Genomic DNA, 24,347 nt, shown 5'->3' on the forward strand with positions numbered 1-24,347 from the left:
AAAATGTTGTAAAACACTCCAAAAAATACTATAGTATATAAAAAAAAAAAAAAGGCCAGAATTTTCTGCGTACTCACATCTGATGCCTGGGACTAAAAAAAAAACGTTTTAAATTGTTATATTTTCACGCTCTTTTTAAGAGTTAAAATGAACTGGCTGTAGTCTGCAGTGTGACCAAGCAAATAAATGTAGAAAAAAGGGGGCTATGGATTGCTTTTGTAATAAAATTAGCAAATATAAGGTGCAAAAAAAAAAAATCCTAGCCACGGATACGTGCAGCTAGGTATATATAAAATATGCAGCAGCTGACAGTAATGGAGCCTTTTGATGTATGCAGTGAGATCTATGCATTCACATACAGCACATGCATGCCTTGCACTGATGTGGATATGCGCACATAGACTCCCCTGCCTACCTAGCACTGCAATCTATATACCCCCCGAATTAGCCCTAAAAAGAACTGTTAGTTTATCAGGATTTGTGGATTGAACACTAGTAGACCCACACTAACTAATAAAAGTATGAATCTGACCCTATCTCAGCAGCAGCTCTCCTTACACTAGCTGAGTCCGGAGCAGAATGCGCCGAGCAGGGCAGCGCCAGGTCTCTTATAGACCTGATGACGCTGTGCGGCCAGCCAATCTTTGTAATACCACAACAAAGATGGCTGCAGTATTACAGTGCATGGCAGACCATCCATGCATGTTCACTGGCACTCTAAAAAGCGCCAAAATTTAAAGACGAAAACCAGAGCTCCAGCCGAATAATCCCGGAAACGCTCTGTGCTCGCCGAGTACACCGAGTACCATGACACAGGTGAGTACAGAGTAGTGGCGAGCATGCTCGCTCATCACTAGTGATAACTCATCATGGACTTCACCTTATTTTTTTTTCAACTGACCCAGTTTTCTGACCATCCTCTGCCAGCCTGCTTTATTAGCCAACAGCTGCTCTGTGGTCTCAACCCAAGTTACTCTGAACATGTCCAGATTCTTGTATAGAGATAAAACGGTGAAGAACAAGTTTCCCCTGGGACATGCTAAACAATGTAACTGGTGCCAAGCTTTTCTGTGGAAACCCTTTTAAATGCTGTCAGCCTTCTATTGACAGTGACTAGTTACAACTAGTAAGCACAATGGCTTAAAAAAAGGTAGAGATGAGCAGATTGAAGAATTTGGTGAAGCAAAACTTCAACCAAAAGATATTTGATTTGCTACAGATTAATATAGTGATTTCAAAAAATGATCTCTATTTAGGATGACAAAGGAGGTTTGCAGTTTTGAATCAGAAATATTAGTGGCAGTGGGGAACGGGAAGCCAGATGGTAGAGAATTAAGACTCGGAGATGTGTGACCATGTAGGGCCAGCAACAGTGCAATCTAGCACTGTGAAACACAATGGATAGCCAGGAGATGTGTTGCTGACATGTGTCTCCAGTGGCTGTGGAAAAAGCTGCACAGTGGTGAATTTGGATGGAGCAGGTAAAGAGACTGTGGCAGTGTAAGGCCAGCAGCAGACATACAGTCTAGTACTGTAAAACAGTAGGAATCCAAGAGATATGTGACTACCATGGCTATGCAGTGGAAGAAGGCACACAATGGAGAATTAGGATGGGACAGACAAGGAGAAGTGTGTCAATAGCAGACCCACTACAGTAAAGATGAAATGATGGACAGAGTGTAGATGCCCAGCTGACTGTTGGCCATCAGCTGACAACAGGCAGGCAGACAGATGTCATGGCCAATTGAATTATTGGCATCAGTAATAAGACACAAAAACTAGCACTAAACTATTTTAGTAAATGTTAGGTTTTCCACACTTGTGGAGGATAATCTGGTTGGTTTAGTTGTAGCAAAGCCATCAGCCAAACTGAACACCTGCTCTGCTATCTATGTATTGTTATATTCTTGCCACTGGTTCAATCTGTTGACCCAAAAGTCCATGAAATCAAGCAGCGACTGTTCAGCATCAGCACCAGTATCAACACTAGAGGACTCGGATTAGCTAAACTGTGCACAAACAGGCCTGGATAATTGTTCTCTCCCCCAATTAGCCCTAAGCTGTGCAATGGCATCAGTGAGCAGAGCACAGTGGTGCCAGTCCTTTTATAACTTCTGACGGCTGGAAGGCAATCCACACATGCTTACTGGCTGTGTAACACACACCAAACATGCAGGACAGGGATTCAAGCTTCAAATTTGAGCACCAGCCAATGCTCATTTAGTGCTGAACACATCAGAGGACCCAGATAATTGAGTGATATCAGAGTAACACCGATTACGTTCGTTCATCCCTGATAAGCACCTAATCACTGATGGCAAGGGGAGTTTAAATGACTAGTGATTATTTTATTTTTTAATATTGGCAACTGTTTCCTTCCTTTACAGAATTTCCATGAATTGGATAACCATTTTAATGTTTTGTTAGTTTTTATAATAAATAGGGATGGGCGAACCCAAACTGTAAAGTTCGGGACCGTACTGATCATATAGTGTTCGGTAACAAGGTCCCGAACACGGGTTTCCATTTGAAACCCGTGTTACAGTTCAGGTCCAGGACGGCTGTAAAAGAAAACATAAAATTAATAATAAACATTATTAATATTATACTTACCTGTTCAGCGACACGTCCTCCCGTCCCGCTGTCTCCCGGCCGCATCTGCTTCTGGGGCCGTCACCGCACGAACACTGCTGGAAAAAGCCGAAGACTGCCGAGAGTAGTGAATACTGTCGGAAGGTAATGAGCAGCCCCGGAAGCAGATGTGGCTGAGAGAAAGCGGGACGGGAGGACACGTCGCTGGACAGGTAAGTATAATTTTAATGTTTATCATTAATTTTATGCTTTCTTTTACAGCCCCCCACCCCATGCCATAACTGTAAAGTCCAAGTTCGTAGTTCAGATGCAAGTTTGCGCCATCTCCGGCCCTGAACTCAAACTTTACAGGAAAATTTGGGCTAACCCACCGATCCCAAACATCAGGGGGGGGTTCGCCTATCACTAATAATAATTCACACAATGATTCAACTGTACATTTTATGAAATCTGTGGAGAGATTAATTCTTGGCAATATTATTTCAGTTTATAACTTGCATCATAATGAAACAATAAGTAAATAAATCAGGAAGTCGGGAATCATATAGCCAAAATACCTGTTATAGGAATATTAAAATGTATGTTCTATATCTTACCTCCAAAACAAGCTCCAATAGCAAGGGCAAAAATAAGTGGCTGAATTGGAAGATCAACATCTGCATCCTGACTTAAATTTATCAACACTGGAATCTATGAAGAGAAAAAACAATGTGCAGTTTTGAATTACGGCTTCAAATATATAAAAAGTTAAAAAATTATCTGAATTAACCATGGTTAAAAAGTACAATTAACAAGCATGAATCCTGGGCAGTCTCGTACTCTGATTACCTTTAAATACATGAATACTTATTACAGTTGATCGAATAGCTTCGGATAAGTGCTTATCCAAGTACCTATAGCGCTTACCGAATAGCTGCGTTGGTAACCTGGATACATGGAGCGCTCCCGATAATCAGGTGTCCGACGCCACAGCTGCATGTGTCGTAGCTGTGTGACAGTCACAACACATGCAGGTCGAGAACCCAACAAACAGGCTATCCATGCATGTGTTATACACATGCAGCTGTGGTGCTTAATAGCTGATTATCGTGAACACTCCAGGTATCAGGGTTACCAACGCAGCTATTTGGTAATTGCTATAGCTACTCGGATAAGCTCTTATCTGAAGGTATTCAATCAACCATAATACTTATCAAAATTAATTTTTTTAGGCTAGTATATACTCAAATCTTTGTCTATTCTACAATATCTTTGCCCTTCTCCACATTTACTATTGTATGCATTACTATGAGAATTTGTAATATAGTATGATGTAGATTGTGTAATTCACAAAATATAGTCCGGTAAGAAATAAACGCCAGGAATGTGTCCCAAGTCATGTATTTGTATGTAAGTAAAACAATGCACAGATCTGCTGTAAAATGTCAGCTCTGATTTTCTACATTGGTTAAATACTAAGCTAAAAAAAAAACAGATGGTGAAGATAATAGTAAGGGAGAACTTTGTGATACACGGATTCTTCCTGTAGACAAATATGGTATAATCTAGTTTTAATCTTGGATCTCACAGTTATAAGTTGGAGTAGGCTTATGTCTGGAGAAGAGATGCAGAGACAGACAGCAGGAAGTTTATACTGTTTTTAATTTAAATCCCCGTGGAATAGAGGAGCCAAGAGTAACAAGAAGGATCAGAGGTCTTGTCACAAATCTATACAGAATTAATATTTACATTTATGTGTATTGTCATATGCTAAAGTTTATGATTCTGGACCGAGAGTCAGATTCATCATTTCAATTTATTGTTAAATCATTTTTATTTTTTCTCTTTGTGTATTTGTTGAGTTTTGTTTGTCATAAATTCTTCAAAATGGCCTATTTGGTTCATGAAGTTTTTGCAAAATCAAAAATGTTCTTCATTATTTTGTCTTGCCTTTTTACAGCAAAATTTTGCATGTTTTCTAAAAATGCAATAATTAGAATAAAAAATAAAAAAGGCACATATACATAAAATCATGCCATGTGAGCAACAAGAAACATATGTGAAATATGCAGCAATTTTGCAAAAAGTTGCATTTTGTGAATCGGCTGAAAAAACACCTGCAAATTCCAAACTTTATGATGCATTGGCGAACATATAGAATTTAAAAAAATAAAACAAAAAAGGAAAACACAAAATAGACAAAGTGCAAATTAAAAGGCATACATGAAAAATAGGCAAAGACGCCAAAAATTAGACAAAAAAAAGACAAAAAATAATATCGGGCCCATAATGTGTAGTGCTTGCTAGACTTTGTGCAGGATGAATCCGGAGGTCTGAGCCAAACTGATCAAAGTCATGGCATATCCTAGAAATACAGTATCCCATCCCTCTAAAAAAATGAATGCCACTTTAATTTAAGTGACTTAGTCTGAACACCATTATTTCTTATATAATTATATTTTGATCCAATCCAGCAAGCCTGGAGAACAACAACAACAAAAAAAGACTTTTGTGACTATGATTTTGAAAAGTCACATTCATACTATGTAAAAACAATATATAAATGACACATCTGAACAAGAACCAATTTTGAAAAAAAATGAATTTATATTACATTTTCTGGTATGAATAAGTGTTTGAACAGAAGCCTTGCAATATATATTCAGTGTTCCCATCTGACAATGTAAAGATGTCCTGATTTGTGTCTAAAAATAATAAGAGAATTGAATGCCTGTCAGCATATCATCATTTATATTAAAAAAAATGTTGTGCTCTTTGGAAGAACAAAAAATATAGAAGCAGACAAGCCGATGATTGCAGTGTTGCCATTCATTAACCAATATCAATAATGTTGAAACTTGTCTCAAGGATCCAGAAATAGATCAGGCTTTAAAAATCTGCTGGAGCAAAGACAAGTCAACAAATCACAGCCAACACATCACAGCCAACACTGAAATACAACCTTTGAGCCAGCATTGAGTACATGCACCATTTCATTGTTTGTTTTTTTAACATTAGAAAGGGAAGAGAATAGGATTCACAGCCAAGGAACACCACATAAAAAATGAATAATTTTCTCAAAAAAATTTAACATTTAATTATTATCTCTATAATAAAAGATCACACCACATACAACTTTAGACCGGTGCCAGTTGCTTGACACGAGAAATAAGATATAAGATACAGTGTGCACTAAATCCCTAATGAATCAACTATCTGTCCCCTACCTTGCCGCGGAGGTTGGCACCCTATATATCCTGGGCAATGGTGCCCCCGCTCAACGCAGGCTCTCCCTAAGAAGCCCTGATGGGCCCTTACGTGCAAGAATGAAAAGAAAAAGTCAAACAACAAAGCATTCACTCTAAACAAATAAGCTGAAATGATAATTGATAACATGTATCCACAGTTTATTGCACATGCCCAGATACACTAGTGTGTTATCAAAATATTAGGCACTCTTTTTGTATTGCACCCTTTCTCAAGAAGAGGAATCTAGGTTCACCTATATTCCATGCCTAGGTGCCCCTACCTGTCTGTGGGGGTTGGCACCCTACAATCCTGCGCAAATGGCACCCCCACTCCACGTAGTCTCTCCCTGGTTGCACCCTGCACTACTTGTACAGGGATAAAACCCTCAATCAGGGAAAAAATCTCAACCAGAACAAACAATTATAATAACACGGCAGCTTCCTAAAAGTGACAAAGTACTCAAAAAACAACAAACCAGTGTCAATTATCAAATTATAAATCCATATAAAGTATGTAATTCTCAACGCGTTTCCCTGAAATCAGTTCATCAGGAGATATACTTCTAACTACTCAGAAAACTTATCTGAATGTCGATTCAGGAAGATAAGGATCACACACTACGTCATTAGCGGTACGCGGCGGGGAACAGGGTCCATCCAAAACCACGGGTCTCTGTCAGCCTTATGTTACCCACATTATGGCCCTCTTATATACACTACCTTCTCATGTATTCAGATTTCCCCGCTCATTACGGCATCATCCGATACTAGCACTTCCAGGGTTAGGGCTCAACAGCACAGCGTGTCATGTGACAACGTCATTTCCGGTATACGGAACATTAATGCGCCTCACCATGCGCAAGCGCTTAGGATTAGAAGACACGCATAGTAACTGGAGCGCAAGCGCACTGCCTATTATGCACATACACTATAAACGATACCGCATCAGCAGAACGGCTCATAAGAGTATCAAAACAAGTAAAGCTGAAATCCCCTATGCTAAATATAAGGTAATAGTATACCCCTACCGGAAAAATGGAGGAATAACAAATACTATATAATTCCAAAACGAAAACAAAAAGGTAGGACCCCCCTGTTTCAGCCAAGGTCATACATCTAATAAACATGATACGATACATACATTAAGATGATAGTGATCAAACCCCATTAGGAGCAATGGATCAAGGGAATTATATCTATATGGGATTCTTTTGGGGACCAGGGCCACTACACCTTCTACACAAAACATCCAAATTGCAATTGATCATTTAGGCCTTGTGGTTTAATACTCTTCATACGAAAAATCCATTTAGCCTCTTTTTGGAGGATTAAACGATCCCAATCCCCCCTGGCTCTGACGGTGTAACCACTTCCATCACGGAAAAACTGAGGCAATTTAAATTTCCTCCATGTACATCCCTCACATGGTTTGAAATAGGAGTGTCCCGTTTGTTAAGTATGTCTCCCACCTGTTCTCCCACCTTTCTGCATAGCTCCCTCCTAGTCTTGCCCACATAGTCTTTAGGGCAACTGCACTGAAAAAGGTAAACAACCCCCTCAGTCTTGCAGTTGGCAAAGTGCCTCATATCGTATCTTTTACCTGTATGGGAGCTAGCAAAAGAGTTACTCCTAGAGACATACTTACAAAACTTACATTTTCCACAATTAAAAGTACCAGTTTGTCTATTTTCCAACCACGTAGGGGTTTTCTTTAAAGGAGAAAAAACACTGTGAAATAGTTAACGTAGGAGGGGCCAGATGTGGATAAGATAGGAGGATTTTCAGCTTTTTAGTCAGAAAAGCCAGTGAGCTGAAACAGCTCAGTAGGGGCCAGAGAGCCCAGACAGTGCCGGAGGGCCCTAGGCCCGGTGAAACACAGTGGGCCCCACAATGTATTAAGGCAAGGAACCCTGCCATCCAGGGCCCAGTGGGTCAGAAGTACAGCCTAGCAGCAGCGTGACAGCAGTGGTGGAGCAGAGGCTACAGTGAAGGTCCAGGCAGTATGGTGTAATAATCATAGGGGATAACTCAGGAGACTCTCTGCATGGAACAAGACAACTACAGGACACAGTTTTATAAGTGGTAAAGTCTATATTATCACATGGTGATTCAAACAGGTGCAGAGAGAAACTCAAGTCCACAACACTTGGTGTAAATATTAAACGCAGCTCAGCAGTCTATAGGAAACTTCAGAGGAAAATGCAATCATGCAGAAAGTCTATAAAGCACAGTTATTCTTGAGGATACTTGACACGAATAAATCCTTGTCTTAGTCCAAACACAGATAGATAAGCTTCTAAGGCATTTCAAATCATATCTTAGCTCAACCAGGGAGGCCTGGTTAATAGTCTCAGGTTTTTGCAGAGTGGCAAAGCTTACATGTCCAGCAAATGCAGATGGAAGTAAACAAAAGCAGCAGATGAAGGAGGATTACTGGAACTGGTGTATGCAGCAGGAACTCAGAGCAGAGTAGCAGGATCACCACACAGGTTCCCAGGAGCAGGTATATAGCCAGGGAGTAATCAGAGGTCAGGAGCTGGATGCAAGGCAGAATACTCTAGCACAGACTGAAGGCTGGGGTGGAGTTTTATAGCAGGAAGACAGTGCACATGAGACCAAAGATGCCATCTTGGAAAAGGGCAGTAATGTACAAAAGGTAAAAAATGTTCAGAGTCCTGACATTACTCCCTCCTTAGAAGTGGCCTCAGGACGATCCTGGACCTGGTTTCTCAGGGAATCTCTGATGAAAATGAGAAATCTTCTGTTGGGCATTTATGTTTTCCACAGTTTCCCAAGAGTCTTCCTCAGGGGGATATCCCTGCCATCTTATCAGATATTGGAGCCAATTCCTGCGAATCCTGGAATCAATAATTTCCTCCACCACAAATTGTTCTTGCCCATCAATCACCACAGGCTGCGGAGGTGGCACAACACGTCCCTGGAAGGTACTAGGAGATACAGGCTTTAGTAAAGATACATGAAAAACTGGGTGTACCTTCATAGTCCTAGGCAGCTTCAGCCGGCAGGCCACAGAGATCACAATACCATTGATCTTGAAAGGGCCAATGAATTTCTGTCCAAGTTTTTGTGAAGGAATGTTTAACTTCAGATTCTTAGTTGCTAACCACACGGAATCTCCTACCTTGAACATGGGTGCAGGTTTACGGAATCTATCAGCCGACCTCTTATAACGTTCTTGAGCTGTGGTCAGGGATTCCTTCAGAACCTCCAGATTTTGCCTCATCGCAGTCAACCTTTCCTCCACTGCTGGAACTGGAGAATTAATTGGAGACCTAGGTAAAATACATGGATGATAACCCAGATTGGCAAAGAAAGGTGTAAACTTAGTGGAGGCGCTCTGAGAATTATTATATGAAAATTCGGCTAACGGCAGCAACTCCAACCAATCATCCGGGAGATGGCTGACATAGCATCTTCGATATTGTTCCAGCGTCTGGTTGGTACTCTCATTCTGACCATTTGTCTGGGGATGGTAAGCGGAAGAGAGGCAGACATTAATATTGAGTGCAGAGCAAAACCCCTTCCAGAATCTTGAAGTGAACTGTACTCCACAGTCAGAGATGATCTCATCCGGAACCCCATGCAACCGAAAGACATTCTGTATAACCAAGTTCACTGTATCTTTAGCTGAGGGGAGGCCGGTGCATGGAACAAAATGAGCAGCTTTAGTCAGGCGATCAACTACCACCATGATTTTATTCATGCCCCCCGATGTTGGCAGCTCCACAATAAAGTCCATTGATATAGAACCCAAGGGTAGGATGGAACAGGTAATGGTTGTAGAAGACCCGTAGGTGCCACATGAGGAGTCTTGTAATGGGCACATACCTCGCAAGAGAGAACATAGTCCTTGGTATCCTTCAGGCAAGTTGGCCACCAGAAGAATCGGCTCAGGAACTCTTGTGTCTTCTGTACCCCCCTGTGACCAGCCAACTTGGAGTCATGTACTAACTTGAAGATCTGCAGATGGACGACCTCAGGGACGTAGATACGTCGATCTCTGAACCACATGCCACCCTTAAAGACAAGATTAATATCCACAGGTGGGTTGGCCAGAAATACATCACCGTCATAGGCCTCCCTACATTCCTTTTACAAGTCCTGATTATGGATAGCTCTGATGAAATTGGCATCAGATAGAATGGTCTTGGACGGGGCTCCAGGTACGGAATCCGCAGCATGGATTCGGGATAAAGCATCAGCCTTCCCATTACGAGAACCTGGACGGTACGAGATAAAGTTAAATTGATTTAAAAATAAGTTCCAACGAGCCTGATGAGGAGAAAGACATCTAGGGGATCTAAGGAACTCTAAATTGCGATGGTCAGTTAGCACTATGATCTGTTGTGCAGCTCCTTGCAGATGATGCCTCCATTCTTTGAAAGCCGCAATAATAGCCAGCAATTCCTTGTCTCCCACGTCGTAATTCTTCTCTGCTGAGGTTAGTCTACGGGAAAAGAAAGCACAAGGTTGTAGCAGACTCTTCTCTCCAGTTCTTTGGGAGAGAATAGCCCCAAAGCATTATCAAAAGCGTCCACCTCCACAATGAATGAAAGTGTTGGATCTGGCTGTATCAACAGTGGTGCTGATGTGAAACAGATCTTCAGCCGATCAAAAGCTTCTTGAGCTTGTGATGACCACTTAAAGGGCTTTTCCTTCTTTGTCAAGGAAGTAATGGGACGGACAATATCAGAAAAATTTCGAATGAAGCGTCTGTAGAAATTTGCAAAACCAATAAAATGTTGGACCTCCTTAACGTTCTTGGGTACCAGCCAGTCAAGGATAGCCTGCATCTTACCAGATACCATGTTCAGCCCCTGGGGAGAGATGATATAACCTAGGAACTGTATCTCAGAATGATGGAACTCGCATTTCTCCGGCTTGATATACAGATGGTTCTCTTTCAGACATCTTAAAACAGCTTTGACATGTTCTTCATGTTCCTGTAGAGAGTCAGAAAAGATTAGAATATCGTCCAAATAGATCACCACAAACTGGTCCAACAAATCTCTGAAAATGTCATTAGCAAGGTGTTGAAACGTTGCAGCGGCATTACAAAGCCCAAAGGGCATCACGAGATATTCAAAGTGTCCATACCGGCATCGGAATGCTGTCTTCTACTCATCCCCTAGATGAATACGCACCAAATTATAAGCCCCACAAAGATCCAGTTTAGAGAACACCTTAGCATGGCGGACTCTTTCCAGTAATTCGGGAATCATAGGCAAAGGGTAACGGTTTCGTACGGTTACCTTATTGAGTTCCCGATAGTTAACACAGGGTCTCAGGGTCCCATCCTTTTTTACAAAAAATATAGGTGCCCCTGCTGGTGAGGAAGAAGGACGTATGAAGCCTTTGGCCAGATTTTCATCAATATACTCCTTTAAGGCTTGAAGCTCAGGTGCCACCAAAGGGTATACGTTACCAAAAGGAATAGCTGCCCAAGGAAGCAGCTCAATGGGACAGTCATAATGCCTATGTGGAGGTAGCTGATCTGCATTCTTCTTGTCACAGATGTCAGAGAACTCTTTATATGCTGAAGGTAAAGAAAATGCCTGTACATGTGGTTCCATAGCCGTGGACTCTGGGACAGCTTCTGTTAACGCTGAGTTGCTCCTTGTTGGAAAGATAATCTCCTTGGTCTCCCAGTTGATAATTGGGTTCTGAGAACACAACCAATGAATGCCTAATATCACAGGAAAATGAGGAGAAGAAATTAGCAAGAAAGAAAGTTGCTCCTGATGATTAGGCTCCAACAAACTTTCAAGGGGTACGGTCTCCTGATCCACAGGCCCAGAGATTAAAGGTGACCCATCCACTGTTTCCATGGTAATTGGAGAGGCTCTTTGCTGAATTTCAATACCATGTTCCTTGGCAAATGCGATATCCATGAAATTGCCACCTGTACCAGAGTCAATCATAGCTGCACTGGAAATCCACTGTCCTGAACACAGGATCTTAATAGGGAGAGAACAGTGAGAGTTCTTCTCCTTCAGCTCCTTGGGGGTGAAGTCATAGAAAGTGAATGGAATACAGCGTTTAAAGGCAGGCTACATTCAGAAATGTCAGATTCATCATCACAGTTGTCATACTCCCCTACTGCTGCTAGCCCCTTGTTAGGCCGTCTAGGACACTTAGGACAATTGATCAAGAAGTGGTCAGACTGGCCGCAGCAGAAACATAGACTTTCACAAAGGCGATGCTCCTGGCGCTCATTGATCTCGTGCCTCTGAACGGAATCAATTTGCATGAGCACCTCCTCCACCTCCCGAGAGGTTTTACCTGCACGCTCTTTGGAAGGAAGGGAAAAGTTAGAAATACGGTTATATGCAGCAAATTTCTCCTGCCTACGCTCAGTAAGGCGAATGTCTATGTGCACACAATGCTGTATAAATGTCTCTAGCTCTTGTGGTGACTCAGAGCGAGCTAATTCATCTTTTACAATACTAGACAGACCCCTTTTAAAAACAGGCAATTGTGCATAACTGTCCCAATTGGTATCTACCGCTAATCTCCTGAATTCAGTAGTTGCACGGCGATTAGGATCATCAAACATTAATGCCATAGCGGCCAAGAAATCATCCAAGTTATTTAAGCGTGGGTCACGAGACTCAATCATTGGATTTGCCCAGGCGAGCGCTCGTGAGGTCAGTAGCATTATTACACACAATACTTTGGATCTATCATTAGGAAAACGGTCAGCATGCACATCAAAATATAGCATACATTAATTCACAAAGCCACGAAATTTGTCGCGATCACCATTAAATCTGAATGGGGGCAACTTAGGTGGGCTAGCTGGTGGCGGTAGCCCAGAGGGTAAAGTCACTTGTGCAGCTATTTGCGTGCTTATGTCCTGAAAAGCCCATCCATACTGGGACTCTATGCCAGCAAGTTTGTTTTCCTGGGCTGCCATGCGGTTGCTTAAGTCCTGCAAAGTTTGTCCAAACACTTGTTGATTGTGTTCCAAGCTTCCAAACTTCTTTTGCAGACCTTCCACATCTTTCTACAGTGATCTAATTATGGAAAACACCTGCTCTAATCTGCTTTCTGCAGTCATTGTTCCAGCAGTCTCCTTTTTTTTTTAGGCTAGAGTATCCTGTAATAATTATAGGGGATAACTCAGGAGACTCTGCGTGGAACAAGACAACTACAGGACACAGTTTTATAAGTGGTAAAGTCTATATTATCACACGGTGATTCAAACAGGTGCAGAGAGAAACTCAAGTCCACAACACTTGGTGTAAATATTAAACGCAGCTCAGCAGTCTATAGGAAACTTCAGAGGAAAATGCAATCATGCAGAAAGTCTATAAAGCACAGTTATTCTTGAGGATACTTGACACGAATAAATCCTTGTCTTAGTCCAAACACAGATAGATAAGCTTCTAAAACAGTTCAAATCATATCTTAGCTCAACCAGGGAGGCCTGGTTAATAGTCTCAGGTTTTTGCAGAGCAGCAAAGCTTACATGTCCAGCAAATGCAGATGGAAGTAAACACGAGCAGCAGATGAAGGAGGATTACTGGAACTGGTGTATGCAGCAGGAACTCAGAGCAGAGTAGCAGGATCACCACACAGGTTCACAGGAGCAGGTATATAGCCAGGGAGTAATCAGAGGTCAGGAGATGGATGCAAGGCAGAATACTCTAGCACAGACTGAAGGCTGGGGTGGAGTTTTATAGCAGGAAGACACAGTGCACATGAGACCAAAGATGCCATCTTGGAAAAGGGCAGTAATGCACAAAAGGTAAAAAATGTTCAGAGTCCTGACATATGGTGGTGCAGGTGGCTTAGCATGTGGCAGCTCACTGCATGGACTGATGCCCTCAGATCCATGTGAAATGGAAGAAGGAACTCCTAGGTGCAGTAAGTCTGACCAGGGAGGACGCTGCATTACTACAAGAGGCGGTAGGACCCGGGCACGTAGTGAAGGCCGTAAGAAGAAGTGCAGTGAAAGTGGAGAATGAGGAGTGTTTGGAACCCTATGCTGACATTGCATGTAATAAGGATATGCTGCAAAGAGAAGAAAGTAAAGTTATTTGTTTAAAGTTGAACGTGAACTCTGTTTCAATTTGTGCAACAACACCAGCAGCAAGGCCCCAGCCGATCATATGAGACCCTGACTGTGCAGATGATGTGGCTGAAGGTACGCAAAACAGGGGACATTGTTTGCATTTGGCGGGAGGCCAGGGCGCATGTAAGCAGTTAGTCTCAGCCACGACTGCGGCACTGGCCCTCCCTCACACTATCATCTAGTTTAATTGGCACAGTAGTTGTGATAGAATCACAGTTTTCACTGCTGCAGTTCTAGCACAGTACACAATGTTGAGCTGTGTTGCCCTGTACACACCACTGAATATCACATATTTACATTATTCGCAAAGCTGCTCATCTCCTGCTGATAAAACACAGACTTCATTGAAATGGCAAATCACAACTTAGCAAGTGGCACATCACTAGACTCAAGAATCTCTGTTCTTTTGTCATGCTGCCCTCAGATTACATAGCAAAAACCTGCTGACAGATTTCCTATAATTGGGATTATGTACCATCGGAGTTAATTTCTACTAAAATCTAGCAAAAATCCACATCTTCCAAACTGTGGATTTTTTGTAATTTGCTTCAATGTGGATTGAGCAAATAAGTGGATCTTTTTAAAAGATTAAAAACAAAAAGTGAGGTGATTAAAGTGAGTATACATATCTTCTTTAGTATTTATATATTACGCTTATTATGCCGTGGGTATGGTGACTCCAGAGCATAATTAAAGACATTCAATTCATGAAAATAAAACTTTGCTGTGAATTCAATTTCCTCGAAAAATCTAAGCAATCTGTCAAACCCAAATTTTGGTAGATCCACATGTCTCTAATAGTTATCAATAGCAAACAAAATTATATGAGCCTTTGCCTTTCATGTGTTGCTGCACAGGCCTTGAGTGTCTTATGTATGAAGCAAATTTGTAAGTACTTAGGCCCTGATTATGAAAAGCTTTCATGTAAGGCTAGTTTCACATTTGCGCTTAAAAACGCAGCGTTTAAAACGCAAACGCAGGTGTTGAAAAAACGCATGCAAACGCTGCATTTTTTAGACGCATGCGTTTTTCTCATGCGGTAAAAAAACGCGGCGTTTTGACGCGTTTACATGCGTTTTTTCCTGCGTTTGCGTTTTTGAAACGCATGCTGAGAAGTGTGTGACAGCTGCCAATCATCAAAATCATCTAGAAAACCCAATATAAATAGAAAAAGCTATATTTACTTCAGCGCGATATATGTGAAAAGCCAGTAATTCAATTGCCGGCTTTTCATTTCTCCTGCCTAAAAACCCGACATGATATGAGACATGGTTTACATACAGTAAACCATGTCATATCCCCCTTTTTTTGCATATTCCACACTAATAATGTTAGTAGTGTGTATGTGCAAAATTTCGGCGCTGTAGCTATTAAATTTAAGGGTTAAATCGCTGAAAAAATTGGCGTGGGCTCCCGGCCAATTTTCTCCGCCAGAGTGGTAAAGCCAGTGACTGAGGGCAGATATTAATAGCCTAGAGAGGGACCATGGTTATTGGCCCCCCCTGGCTAAAAACATCTGCCCCCAGCCACCCCAGAAAAGGCACATCTGGAAGATGTGCCTATTCTGGCACTTGGCCACTCTCTTCCCACTCCCGTGTAGCGGTGGGATATGGGGTAATGAAGGGTTAATGCCACCTTGCTATTGTAAGGTGACATTAAGCCAGATTAATAATGGACAGGCGTCAATTATGACACCTATCCATTATTAATCCGCCCTCTGCTGGATTTCCTCATGAACTGCAGCCTGGGAACTTTTTCCCACGCTCGACGTCATATGAGGACATCCAGCAGAGGGTGCAACACCGCGACTGAAGGTAACTATAGGTCATTGACCTACATTACCTTCATTCCCCGAGGTTTACAGGCACGAGCACAGCTGCATTATAGCAGAGCTCCTGCCTGTAAAATATTTTAACCCCTTCAGATGGATTTACATCGTGGGACGTCACAGATCTACGGAAGGTATGTATATTGTTGGTTTATTATTTTTAATTTGTTACAGAACGATGGTCTTCAGGTGGATTGAGAGAGCAATAAAATATTACAACAACCTGTGTGTTTATTTCATTAAAATACTTTGCAATATTGTGTGTGTGTTTTTTTTAACCATTTCATACAATTGGATTAATAATGGATAGGTGTCATAATTGTCGCCTCTCCATTATGAATATGGCTTAATGTCACCTTACAATAGCAAGGTGACATTAACCCTTCATTACCCCATATCCCACCGCTACACGGGAGTGGGAAGAGAGTGGCCAAGTGCCAGAATAGGCGCATCTTCCAGATGTGCCTTTTCTGGGGTGGCTGGGGGCAGATGTTTGTAGCCAGGGGGGGCCAATAACCATGGACCCTATCTAGGCTATTAATATCTGCCCTTAGTCACTGGCTTTACCACTCTGGCGGAGAAAATTGCGCGGGAGCCCACGCCAATTTTTTCCGCGATTTAACCCTTAAAATTAATAGCTACAGCGCAGACATTTTTCACATACACACTACTAACATTAGTAGTGTGGAATATGCAAAAAAAAGGTGGATTTGACATGGTTTACTGTATGCAAACCATGTCTCATATCATGTTGGGTTTAGGCAGGAGAAATGAAAAGCCGGCAATTGAATTACCGGCTTTAGGGTTAGGGGTAGGGTTAGGGGTAGGGTTTGGATCCCTTTATCACCTTGATGGTGGGGGGTGGCTTATCAGTGTGTAGTCTTGTTTTTTTCTATAAAAACGCATGCGTTTTTAACGCAAACGCATGTGCTTAAAAACACATGCGTTTACATAGACAGCAATGCGTTTTTTTGTGGCAAAAAAAGTCTCTAGAAATCACATGTTGAATTTCTGCAAGAAAACGCAAGCATGGAAAAAATGCATGCATTGTCAAACGCGGCAAAACGCATGCAAAAAAACGCATGTGTTTTTAATGTTAAGTATAGGAAAAAAAATGCATGCGTTTTTTGCGGTAAAACGCAGCGGCAAAAAACGCAAATGTGAAACCAGCCTAAGAAATGGTTATAAAAAAGCTTTTGAAAAGTCACAAATTATTTGCGCAATGTGACGCTGAACAAAAATTTTAAAGGTTTTGCCATTTTCACAACATTTTTAGCCATCTCTGACAAAGTGATCACAGAGCCGGGGAGGAGTTGGGCATGGCAACTTCAAACTCATGACGGGCAGTGTGGTATCTCACGCCACAAATCTTACTCCAGTCCTTGAGTGGATTATAGTCTGTGGTGAGGTGAACATCAGTTTTCACGCTGCCTGATTCTTTAAAGGGGCCTTGCACACCACCTCAGCCACTAATCAAGATTGTCATGGAAAACACTGGTTATAATGAATTGGGGACATAAAGGGACTTCGCTCACCTGAGAACAGCATGATGTAGGCAAAGAGTAGCTGAATCCATCGATGTATCACTTAGTTTACACAAGCTCTGATATAATCAGAGCTTTTAGATTTAGAATGAAGCAGAGCTGAGAAAGCTAACCCCGCCCACACCAGGCTCTCTGTGTACAAAGTCCATAGACACAAGGTGCTTAGTTGCCAGACTAGTATGGTTATGTTAAACTCTTAGTTATAAATCCTTCACAGTTCGTAAACAACAGCACTTTGGCAAGGGACAAATCCCCTAATTCTGTGCCTCTATCTCCTGCTTTCTTCAGATTACATAGCAAAATCCTTCTAACAGATTGCCTTTATTGCTTCTAGGAGTGAATGCATCAGTTCATACTGAGCATTATAGCATAGTTCTAAGAAGAAACATATTATAAAGGACCATAATGAAGTACAATAAAGAGCTGTGCAAGGGTTGATATTAATTTAAGCCACTGCTTATTCTTGTATAATGAGAAAAGATTTTGCCTTTCATTAAAGCCATGATATTGTTCAGTACGTACCCAACATTATTACAATTGTGTACTCAAAGTGACCAACTACTTTTTAACAGCATAACGTAACTGACTACTCTCTGCTCATTCTTCTTGATCTTTCTGCCACATTCAAAACTGTTGACCACCACCTCCTTCTCTTTATGGTCCACTCAATAGGCATTAAGGACACTGGTATTTCCTTGTTCTCTTTGTATCTTTCTGACCACTCCTTCAGTGCATCATTCGCTGGCTCCATTTCTCCTCTTCCTCTCACTATTGGGGTCCCTTAGGGCTCAGTCCTTGGCCCTTTTCTCTCTCTCCATGGCCCCAATTGGACAGACCATCAGCAAATTTCGATTTCAGTACCACCTCCATGTTGATGTCACACAACTATACACCATCTCCTGACCTTACCCCCTATGTACTACAGAATACCAGAGACTGTCAGTCTAACATTAGACTGTCTAACATCAAGTCCACTATCTATCTGAAACTCAACCTTTCAAAAACTGAACTTCTGTTCCCGCCATGTACTAACCTCCCTAAAGCGGACATCTCCCTCTCCATGTGTGGCACCCACAATAATGCCTCGGCAGTAGGCTCACTGTGTGTGTGTTATGTTTGACACAAATCTTTCCTTCACCTCCTACATACAATCTCTTGCCCACTTTTGTTGCCCCTTTCTCACCATGGAAACAAAAACACTCACTATTGCCCTGATCCACTCCCGCACTGACTACTGTAAGTCTCTATTAATTATCCATCCCCTCATTCAACTTTCCCCTCTCCAGTCCATCCTTAATTCAACAGCCAGGTTCATCTATCTGGCTAATCGGTACTTGAACGCATCCGCTCTGTGCCAGTCATTGCTCTGGCTGCCCACACATTATAGGATCCAATTTAAACTGCTTGTTCTCATCCATAAAGCTCTCTACAGTGCAACACCCCCTACATCTCTGCCTTAATTTCTGTTTATCCGCCTACTCATTCTCTATGCTCCGCAAATGACTTTCAACTAACATCCGTACTAATCCATACCTCTCACTCCCGGTTCCAAGACTTCTCCTGAGTTGCACCAATTCTCTGGAATGCTCTACCACAAGAAATTAGGACTACCCACAACTTACACAGTTTTAGGCGTTGCCTAAAAACACATCTGGTTAGGGTGGCCTACCGCATTCCCAAAGTCCTTTTCTATAAAGCCCATTCACTATTTCGCTGAACATAATTCTACATCAAACTCCACCACACCCAAAAGCACTACAATTATTGGCTGGAGGACAAGCTCATGTAGCCTTTATAAATCCCCTATTCCCTCAAGATGTCTGGACCATCATTGTACATAAGCACCTGTACTTTGGGTCACCATCACGTCATTGTAGATTGTAAGCTCTTACAAGCAGGGTTGTTATTATTTTTGCTTTAATTGTTGTATTATTATATCTAACTAGGTTACTTATGACTGTTGTATATGAACCTCTAAATTGTAAAGCGCTGCTGAATATGTTGGCGCTACATAAATAAAAATTATTATATGTATTACAACTTTTCCATACAATACAATTATAGCCTTGAAATGATAAAGGAGTGGGATAGTGGTTTATGAAACTCCCATTAATTATTGGTCATGTAGCATTCATTTTTGTACTCCAAAACAAGGAGGGAAATGGAAACCAAATAATGATTTCCATTTTCACATTTTGGCTTACAAATATTTTATACACAAAATTTGCCAAAGCATTAATGCTGTACAGTGGCTTGATATTTCCAACTATCTTGTGCTCAAATTATTTTTTACATGCCATTTTAGGAACACTTGCAAGAAGTTTCAAAACTTTGTTGTTCATTTTTTGACGAGGTAGTTAACTTGCTGCATGCCCACATATAAATAATAAGACCATATACCACACAAGCACAAGCTTGACTGAACAGTCAGGTTTATGCAAAGCCTTTAAGAATAGATAAAAATGTTATCAATTATGTAATTCTATGCCTGACCCAATAGAGAATGTAAAAGAAGGTAGTAAGTGAACCGTTACTTCAATGACAGCAAGTGCCCCATCATCATTTTGTGCTTTATTTTTCTGAAAATGCTGAACATCGTAAATATGGAAAGATGTGGGCTCCAGAGTGTAAAAGCCTATGCTAGGAATATTTCACTTTAGGGTGTTCAGATTGCTCCGCTAATACTGGAAGCACATTGCTATAGTGCGGTTATTTATGCCGAATAAGTGAAAGTATTGATGAGCAAGTAACATGACAGCCTTCAAAGAAAATCTTAAATTAAAGTCAAAACTGCAGAAAAGCTTATCAAACATATAACAGTGCGTGACAAAATATTTATAGTTTAATAATGACCTAATTTGTTTTATTTCAGCACTTTGACTCATGTTTGGGATAGAATAAAGCTTTAATGATTTTTTGCTCCTCTATTATTACATTATTGGTAAAGGTTAGTGTTGAGCATTCCGATACCGCAAGTATCGGGTATCGGCCGATACTTGCGGGTATCGGAATTCCGATACCGAGATCCGATACTTTTGTGGTATCGGGTATCGGTATCGAAACAACATTAATGTAAAAATGTGTAAAATAAAGAATTAAAATAAAAAATATTGCTATACTCACCTCTCCGACGCAGCCTGGAACTCAGCGAGGGAACCGGCAGCGTTGTTTGCTTAAAATTCGCGCTTTTCCTTCCTTACTTGAAGTCCCGGCTTGTGATTGGTCGCGTGCCGCCCATGTGGCCGCGACGCGACCAATCACAGCAAGCCGTGACGTAATTTTAGGTCCTTCAGTATTTTAAAATTACGTTCCGGCTTTGTGATTGGTCGCGTCGCGGTCACATGGGCAACGCGACCAATCACAAGCCGTGACGTCACGGGAGGCTGGACACGCGCGCATTTTAAAATGCGCGCTTGTCCTGCCTCCCGTGACGTCACGGCTTGTGATTGGTCGCGTCGCCCATGTGACCGCGACGCGACCAATCACAGCAAGCCGTGACGTAATTTTAGGTCCTTCAGGATTTTAAAATTACGTCCTGGCTTGTGATTGGTCGCGACGCGATGCGACCAATCACAAGCCGTGACGTCACGGGAGGCAGGACAAGCGCGCATTTTAAAATGCGCGCGTGTCCAGCCTCCCGTGACGTCACGGCTTGTGATTGGTCGCGTCGCCCATGTGACCGCGACGCGACCAATCACAAAGCCGGAACGTAATTTTAAAATACTGAAGGACCTAAAATTACGTCACGGCTTGCTGTGATTGGTCGCGTCGCGGCCACATGGGCGGCACGCGACCAATCACAAGCCGGGACTTCAAGTAAGGAAATAAACGTGCAAATTTTAAGCAAACAACGCTGCCGGTTCCCTCGCTGAGGTCCAGGCTGCGTCGGAGAGGTGAGTATAGCAATATTTTTTGTTTTAATTCTTTATTTTACACATTAATATGGTTCCCAGGGCCTGAAGGAGAGTTTCCTCTCCTTCAGACCCTGGGAACCATCAGGAATACCGTCCGATACATGAGTCCCATTGACTTGTATTGGTATCGGGTATCGGTATCAGATTAGATCCGATACTTTGCCGGTATCGGCCGATACTTTCCGATACCGATACTTTCAAGTATCGGACGGTATCGCTCAACACTAGTAAAGGTCTTTATAAAGATAGCACTGAAACATGAATTAACACCCCAAAACAATGGTGTCCGTGCAACTGCCCTGGGGCCTGGAGATGGAGAGAGGCCCTTGCAGGGCAGCTAATAATGAGGGCAATCTGGCCTGTTTCTCAAAGCCAGAGGCTCTGAGGAGCCCATGGCCAGATTGCCGAAATGTGCGGTGGGCCTACAAGAGAAAGTGGCATCAGAGCTGCAGGAAAATGTCCTCAGCTTCCTGCCCAGTGCTTTCTCAGTGATACAGGTATGCGCATGATGTCAGCATGCAGCACATGCCGGTGTAATTTAAAAAGTTGCAGGTGAAATAGCAAGAAGCGGTTCTGCGGGGGACAGAGAGGTTAGTGTTTTTTTTAGTCCAATATACTGGGGAGAAGGCAATGAGGGGTGGTGGGGGAGAACAATGATGGATATGGGAGAGAATAATGATGGATGCAGGGAAGAACAATGATAGGAGTGGGGAGAGGACAATAATGGGGGTTGGAGAACAATTATGGATGTGGGTGACAACAACGAAGGATGTGGGGGAGTACAATGATGGGAGTGGGTAGAAGACAATGGTGGGGTGGGAAAGAACAATGATGGATGTGAGGAGAACAATGATGGATGTGGAGGAGATGGCAGTGGTGGGAGTAAGTAGAGGACAATGATGGGATGTGTAAGAGGGAACAATTATAGGATGTGGATGAGAGGACTGAGGGGAAAGGGGAGAGGTCAATGAGGGGGAAGGGGAGAGGTCAATGAGAGGGAAGGGGAGAGGACAATGAGAGGGGGTTAAGGTGCATAGGACACTTTATAATAAATTGTAAGGTGGGAAAAGGCATTGCCAGTGACTTGTAATGAATTGGTAGGTGGTGGAAGATGATAAGTACCTGATAACAGCTTCTTCCACCTCAAAATTCATTATGATGACATCAAGGACTTATAATGATGAAATGTGTTGTTTTAATAAAAACATTGTTTTTTAATAATTAAATGGAGTGACCGTGCCATTGGATCATCAATATTTTTTTATTTTTCGTTTGGATTGGTATATTCAACCTCAGTTGGGTGCTGATGAGAAGGGCTGCAGGCTGCTAGCATTAGAGTTGTGCCTAAGTTTGCACAACAATTCCAGGAGAGCCTTTTCAGTATTGGCCTCGAGTAAGCCAGTCTTCCGATTCACACAAGAAGTGCATCTTTCTTTCTTTAAAAAGAATCGCAGGACACAGGACAGGGACTACTGCTATGTGCAGGGCCGTATTTAGAGTTTCTGCTGCCCTAGGCACTTTTAGTGTTGCCTCCCCCATTGGTGAGTATGACACTATCGGCAGTGACTTTGGCAAGAATCGCAGATGTGAAAGTCACCTTTTGCAGCAGATTGGGCAGTTTTTTTGCATCTGCCGCGTAACGGATCACTTACAGCAACACTGCGTTCGGCCTCATTCATTCCCTATGGGATTTGCGGCACTTGCCGTGATCTGGCAAATGCGGTACCATACCCCCAACTTTTGATGAAGGGAAGGAGGTATAAAATTTGCGTCGCACGTAGTGCGCCGCGGCAAATTTTAGGCCACGCCTCTGACTACGCCCATTTCACAACTAGTCACACCCATATCCACGTCCCAACCACTGCCATTTAGCACTGCTGATCACGCTGTTTCATATACAATAATTAGAAACAAAAAAATATGGCCACACAGTGTTCCATACTGTATAATGGCCACACATGATGCTCCATCCTGTATAATGGCCCCACATGATGCTCCATACCATATAATGGCCACACATGATGCTCCATACTGTATAACGGCCACACATGATGCTCAATACTGTATAATGGCCACACACAGTTCTCCATACTGTATAATGATCCCACATGATGCTCAATACTGTATAATGGCCACACATGATGCTTCATACTGTATAATGGCCACACAGTGCTCCATACCGTATAATGGCCACACAGTGATCCATACCGTATAATGGCCACACAGTGCTCTATACTGTACAACAGCCACACATGATGCTCCATAATGTATAATGGCCACACACAGTTCTCCATACTGTATAATGATCCCACATGTTGCTCAATACTGTATAATGGCCACACATGATGCTCCATACTGTATAATGGCCACACACAGTTCTCCATACTGTATAATGATCCCACATGATGCTCAATACTGTATAATGGCCACATATGATGCTCCATACTGTATAATGGCCACACAGTTCTCCATACTGTATTCATGGCTCATCTCTCACACACCCCCGGCTCCAGCTCCCACCTTGCATAGCACCGCTTACCATCCTCCTTCATCCCCCTGTCCCTTGTCCCCCGTCCCTCATACTCACCTTTCTTTCCCACACTGCGCGGCTGCGCCAACATCCCTCTGGCTCTGTCCCGACTCCCAGCGCAGCACCTTCTTCCTGCGTGAGCGGTCATGTGATACCGCTCATTAAGGTCATGAATATGCGCATCGGTCGGTCGGGAGGTGACCCACGACAAATTAAAATAATGAAAAAAAAACAACCTTGCTCAGGTGCCGCCCCCCGCATTGTCCTGCCCTAGGCAAGTGCCCTCAAGTGCCTAGTGGCAGATACGGCCCTGGCTATGTGCACACATCCAGGATTGGCAGGAGAAAATTCTGCTGCATATCCTAATGTATTGGCAGAAAGAACGCTGCATAAAATTAATTTATTTTGCCACATTTTTTACATGCTTTTGTTGCAGAGTTTTCCCACTCATTAGTATGGGTGAAATACGCTCCAAAAATTGACATTATGCATTTTTTAATCTGCTGCAAATCTGAAAGTGAAGAATTAGCAACATGTGCATGAGAAATCTCATTCACGTTTCTTGTGCTGTAAAACTCTGCATATTTTCCATAACAAAAATGTAGCATGTGCAC

General features: G+C 42.3%; 1 protein-coding gene across 4 annotated transcripts in view; it reads right to left on the reverse strand.

Moving 5' to 3' along the window:
- The window catches only part of OCA2 (OCA2 melanosomal transmembrane protein), a 685,962-nt gene that overhangs the window by 89,758 nt on the left and 571,857 nt on the right, over positions 1–24,347 (reverse strand). For all 4 annotated transcript variants that reach the window (XM_077296885.1, XM_077296884.1, XM_077296887.1 and 1 more), the window contains one exon: positions 3,189–3,282. In XM_077296885.1, the coding sequence (XP_077153000.1) occupies positions 3,189–3,282 (94 nt within the window). The remainder of the gene's footprint in view (positions 1–3,188; positions 3,283–24,347) is intronic.

Source organism: Ranitomeya variabilis, chromosome 3, assembly GCF_051348905.1.
Source record: "Ranitomeya variabilis isolate aRanVar5 chromosome 3, aRanVar5.hap1, whole genome shotgun sequence".
NCBI classification, from domain to species: Eukaryota; Metazoa; Chordata; class Amphibia; order Anura; family Dendrobatidae; genus Ranitomeya; species Ranitomeya variabilis.